General features: G+C 49.3%; 1 protein-coding gene across 1 annotated transcript; it reads right to left on the bottom strand.

Moving 5' to 3' along the window:
- Positions 1 to 1,997: 1,997 nt before the first annotated feature.
- On the bottom strand, positions 1,998 to 5,133 carry LOC119354891 (transcription factor bHLH62-like). The gene is made up of 6 exons (XM_037621656.1): positions 4,411 to 5,133; positions 4,124 to 4,291; positions 3,882 to 3,947; positions 3,015 to 3,083; positions 2,843 to 2,914; positions 1,998 to 2,712 (listed from the first exon to the last, which is right to left on the bottom strand). Exons 1-6 carry the CDS (start codon positions 5,068 to 5,070, stop codon positions 2,527 to 2,529), a joined length of 1,221 nt encoding a protein of 406 aa, XP_037477553.1. The 5' UTR covers positions 5,071 to 5,133; the 3' UTR covers positions 1,998 to 2,526.
- Positions 5,134 to 5,408: the final 275 nt, after the last annotated feature.

The raw sequence follows: 5,408 nt of genomic DNA, 5'->3' as shown, positions 1-5,408 counted from the left end.
AGAACGATCTCGAAAACTCCTTATGGGCTGGCGCGCGAAACTACTCGACAAGGGCGATCGGCTCATCCTCATTTCTGCAGTTCTAGACTCAATTCTCACCTATTTCATGTCAGTATTTCGCATCCCCAAAAAAGCACTCAAAACAATAGACTCTCTGAGAAGGGTTTTTTTTTGGGCAGGAGACGACGCTTGCTCAGGTGCTCAATGTCTTATTGCATGGAAAAATGTGTGCTTACCAAAAAAGTTTGGTGGTTTAGGGCTTAAAAACCTGCAGGTCCAAAACAACTGCATCCTTATGAAATTTGCTGCCAAAGCTCTCTCCTCTGCCCAGACACCTTGGCTAGAGTGGCTTGATCTCCAACACCCCAACGCCCTAGTCTCCCACCCCCTCAAACCTCCTTTCTTTGCCGCACGATTTCACAGCAAATCCCTACCCTACAGACTATAACATTTGTGCTAACAAACAATGGCTCACATACATATTTCTGGCTCGACACTTGGCTGACTCCACAACCACTTGCCATCACCTTCCCCCACCTATTTTCACACTCCACCCTAGAGCTGGTTAAAGTGGCTAACATTTTGAATTTCGGTATCCAAGCTAACCTCCGTAATCGTGTCTCTCTCACAGCAGAACAAGAGCTTGTGTCGCTTGTGGCTATTTTGCAGGACTTCATGCCCTCGGCGGAAGAAGATCAACCGTTCCTACGGCATGGCATTGGTTTCACCACCAAGCATGTGTACGGTGCCCTCATGGCTCGGTCAGATAACGATCTAGTTGCTCCTCTCATTTGGAGCGCCAAGGCTTCGCCTGGCTACTCTTCAAAGACCGCCTCAATACCAGGGTCAATCTTGCACATAAGCATATAATCTCTTCAGATATATGTCCCCGGTGTGCTAGGTTACCCGAAGACTCCAGCCACCTCTTTATCACATGCCCTCTTGCCAATAGGATTTGGCAACGCCTTGAGGTCCTGCCATAGGCCGACGACCTCATGGACCTCTGGGACGTCACTCTACCTCCTCACATCTCTAACACGGTATGGCCCTTGGTCCTTATGGCTTTACTATGGAAGATATGGGCATCACGTAATGACATGGTGTTTAGGACGGCGGATCAAAGTTCTGTAATAACCCTTAGGAACCTTATTTCTGATTTGGACCTGTGGTCTCATCGTCTTGTGGAAACACAAGAAAAGGAGGACGTCTTCACGTGGCGTTCCTATCTCTCTGCACGTTGCACCGTGCCTACGTAATTCTGTACTTACTGCCACGACAGTCCTTTGAGCAATATATTCATGTGGGGGAGCCCCCGCGCGATGATTCTCAAAACAAAAAGAAGAATTACCAGCGGAACTAAAGGCTCGGAAAGTGGACTCTCCTTAATAAGGACTACCACGATACTCTGAAGAAGTACCATCCTATCTGTCTGTTGTCAGCTTGGTGGCATTGTTGAAGTTCCTAGGGTAGAAGAAAAAGGCCAAAAGTGAGAGGTGGCTGGGATGTGACCCACATGCTAGCTGTGTTCCAAGAAATGGCCCCCCCTCTAGATTCCACACGCACAAGGTACACAACACATACACTGTGGGAAGGGTGTGTGATTAGGATATGGCAACAGACACACCCATCTACCAATCATTGCAAATGGGAAGGTAACAAAGCTCATGATTAACACTGATTGATGCAAGTGGGTCTTGGTTCTAAGCACTCACTACCTACCCAACGGCTGTAATTTCTTCTCTTGCTTTTGTAGGTGCTGCCATTAATGATTGAAGCCACGGTTTCTCTGGTTCAACTGTGCAGTAGGATCAGCTACATTCATTGAGGAACAGCACACAGATACACAATCTGACAATATGTTTTTGGATCTTTGACCTACCGTATTTTGATCCACTGTTGGGGAAATATAGTACATAAGATGTGGGCTCATAATGATATACTAGAGGAACATGTATGTTGCCATTGGCTGGAGTAAAATACTAGAGGCATCCAAAACAGAAACAAGATCAAAGACATAGTTGATCTAGGAGATAATTTGAACACCCAAAGGGAAGGTAACTTTGTTTCTTCTCTGAATTCTCATGCTTTCCGAGTTGAGAAACTAGCACTACATACTTTCTACAGTCAGGGCATGCAAGCAGGAGTTCATCACACAATCCCTGGCCCCTCTTTGCCCTTTTTCAACACACATATTACACCCAAATTCATACCCTGCCATGCCACTGCATCTGCACCCCAAAGCCTGAAACCTGCTGGTTTCTCGTTTGTCATGTGGTAATGATTGTTGTAGTTTCTGAACTGCTGTGCAGGGAGAAGAGAAAAAAGGGCGGAGCGGCTGGCGTATGTACAGAAGGCAGGGGCAGGCACATTTATGGTTCAACCTTCATGTGGTTTACTGTCGTCGCCGGCTGGCCACTGCCTGCATTCAATGACATGGAACGGGCCAAACAGGGCAACCTCAGCACAGAATCCAGAACCGGCCGTTTTCAGGACATGAAGAGACCAAGGAAAGGTGATCTGGTATTTTCACTCGCCATAGAAAGCTTGGGGTTGCTGGCTATGGCTGCTGCTGGCTCCCCCCATCTGCACCACTCTCTGGAGGTCTTGCTCCCAGCTGAAGGTGCCTTCTACCTCTGCCCCGTGGCCGTGGCCGGCCGCGACGGCGACGGGTGAACCGGCGTAGGAGAAGCCGGGCACTGCCATCTGGTTCATCTGGAAATAGTTGTGTGCAAGGTTATCTCCCTCGCATCAATTTGAGTGGTGGTCTGGCAGAAGTTCCGGTGTGGAGATTGACGGCAAAGTTCGATTTTTTATATACGTGTCATATCATATGAACTCTCACCTCTTTGGACGGGATGTACTGCTCGTCGAGCTCCAACTGAGGATTCATGGTCGACAATTTCATGGATAGAAACTGAAGGAATGCACAAATTATTAGCTAGTTCAGTTCTGAAAGAAAGAAAGTTCAGTCTTGCGACATGCATGCTGCATCTTAGGTGGTTACTAAAGTATACCTCGACCTGACGCTGCAGCGACTGGACGTAGTTGATGATCTCGTCGAGCATGAGTGCCTTGCCGGTGATCTGTCCACCGCACATCCGCATGTGATGGTTAATAATTAAGCAGCTAAAAAACGCAAGGAGAAACACTTAAACAAACCGAAATTTGACCACCGCCGCAATAATTGTGCACTAAAGTAATCGTGCGCGCCACCTAAACCACCCGCACCTTCCATTGATTAACTAATCATCCTCCACCAAAAGCCGGAACGTCGCAACTAATTATGACTACCGCTGCTAGCTTAGCTAGCTCTTGGACCACTACGTTCCAAATTACTAAATTACTGCCTCCAAAGCCCAGACTTCACCATAGCTAGCTCGCTTTCTTCCTACTTTCGGTGGAGGAGTCGCTCTAGCTAGCAAAAAGTCCAACTACTATAGAATTACATCCTCAGTAGCGATTAGTAGCTAGTAATGAACTTGTCCAAAAAAAGAGCTAATGAACAAGTGGTAGCTGACAACAAGATCAAGCAGTAGTAAGCAGTACTACGAATTTCGTTTGTTCAAATGTATTTTAGACATGGATGGACACAGTCTCCAAAACGCTATCTATGCGTACTCGCCTTCACATGCATGCTAACCTTCCAAGTTAAACAGAATTTGACCTTAAGGAAATTGCGGCTCGGGTGCGTTCATACATGCATAAACACATACAGTAGTACTCCCTCCGTTCCCAAATACGAGTCTTTTTAGAGATTTCAACAAACGACTATATACAAAGTAAAATAAGTAAATCTACATTCTAAAATATGTCTACATACATCTATATGTTATAGTCCATTTTGTTATACTCAGACTTATACTTAGGAACGGAGGGAGTACCTTGTTGCAGCTTGGCACCAGGGACTGCAGCAGCTTCATCCTCTCACCGATCTTCTCCCTCCTCACCTACCAAGTAAGAACAAGCAAAGTCTTCACACTTGAAAATTTTGAATAACAACAACAAGGTACTAGTACTAGTACGCTCAAGTGATTAGTATGTAAATTACAGTGACGTGCATTTGGATTTGGGAATTAATGTGTAGTAGTATCTAGGATAGGTAGGAGGTCGGTAGGTACCGTACCCTCTCGGCGAGGCTGTGACTATCGGTTGCCTGCCCCCTCCTCGCCCTCACATGGATGTAGTCCTTGGCCGGCTCCGCCTTCTCCTCCTCCACCGCCCCGGCGTTTTCCTCGTCGCCGCCGTCGGCGACCCTCGGCCGCTTCGGCGGGCTCGTATTCATTGCCGCCATCTGCATTTGCGCCAATAATTTATATATTATCCACGGAGTTACTTGGCATAGTATCACCAACGAACTGGGCCTTGATTGATGCCAACATCTGTGAAATGAGAGGGAGAAGAAGAACTGACGGAGCAACTGGGCTGTACTGCGGGTAAAGAAGCCTTCGCCTTGCCCTTCGCCGGGGCCGCCTTGCGCTTCCGCGCGGAACCGGCGGCGCCCTTTTTCGTGGGCGGCTCCTGCATTGCGGGCTGGCTGTCCGTCTCGGGGCTCATCTCCAGTTGGGCGTTCTGATCCAATGGCGCCGTCGCGGCAACGCCGGAGGTGTTGCCAACGAGCGACTTGCTGCTTGACACCCGGGATAGCCTGCCTGTCTCCAGCGCAGCGATGGCGCCGTAGCCCCGGAACGCCTGCGGCGCCCCGCGTGGAGGGGAGCTGATAGGCGTGCTGTAGCAGGAGTTGTTGGCGCTGGCGCCGTTGCAGATGCTGCCGAGCCGGCCGATCAGGTCGCCGATGGCGACGTCATCCTCGCCGCCGTGCGCGAAGCCTAAGCCTCCGCCGGCGGTGGCGCTGGCAGGAGACGAGACCAGAGAACTGAGCGCGGAGTCAAAGTGTGCCGTGGTGGCTGAGGAGTCTACTGGAAGATGCTGGTCCACCCACGGCAGCCCGAAGGCCATAGCCGCGGCGGCTTCGAACCCTGAACGGGGCGGCTGCACGTAAGATGCGCCAAGGAACGGCGCGGCCAGACCGGAGGAAAGGTACTCGCCGGGGAAGAAGTGCTCGTTGGCCATTGGAGACTTGAGTGTGCGTTGGCGTGCTCGGGTGAGAGGAGGGGAGAAGAGAGGGGAAGAGGAAGGCTGTGGAGGTTGGGGACGAGGAAGTAGTTGACCGTTATATATGGAAACGGGTGGGAAGTGACCGTATTGGTGGGTGTGGCACGGTGAAAACTTACATCCGCCTTCTGATCACTGGTCTGTTCTCTATGTTCTCCTACAAACATACACATTTTTATTTTTATATTTTTCAAGGAAACATAGTCTTCAGGCTCTTTGATTTAATTCATACGATAGGAAAAGAATACTAGGACGCGGATTTGATGAGCATGGTTCCACGCGCATCTTTTATGAAT

The sequence above is a fragment of the Triticum dicoccoides genome, chromosome 2A (genome assembly GCF_002162155.2).
Source record: "Triticum dicoccoides isolate Atlit2015 ecotype Zavitan chromosome 2A, WEW_v2.0, whole genome shotgun sequence".
NCBI lineage: Eukaryota > Viridiplantae > Streptophyta > Magnoliopsida > Poales > Poaceae > Triticum > Triticum dicoccoides.
Note: the sequence above shows the minus strand (reverse complement) of the source record. Positions and strands in the feature narration are given on the sequence as shown.

Coding starts and splice junctions, on each gene's coding strand:
- LOC119354891 (XM_037621656.1), bottom strand. CDS start 5,070: ATGGCCAACGAGCACTTCTTCCCCGGCGAGTACCTTTCCTCCGGTCTG. Junction 3,084..3,881: donor TGGTGCCAAGCTGCAACAAG/GTACTCCCTCCG, acceptor TGCGGTGGACAG/ATCACCGGCAAGGCACTCAT. Junction 2,713..2,842: donor AGTACATCCCGTCCAAAGAG/GTGAGAGTTCAT, acceptor AACTATTTCCAG/ATGAACCAGATGGCAGTGCC.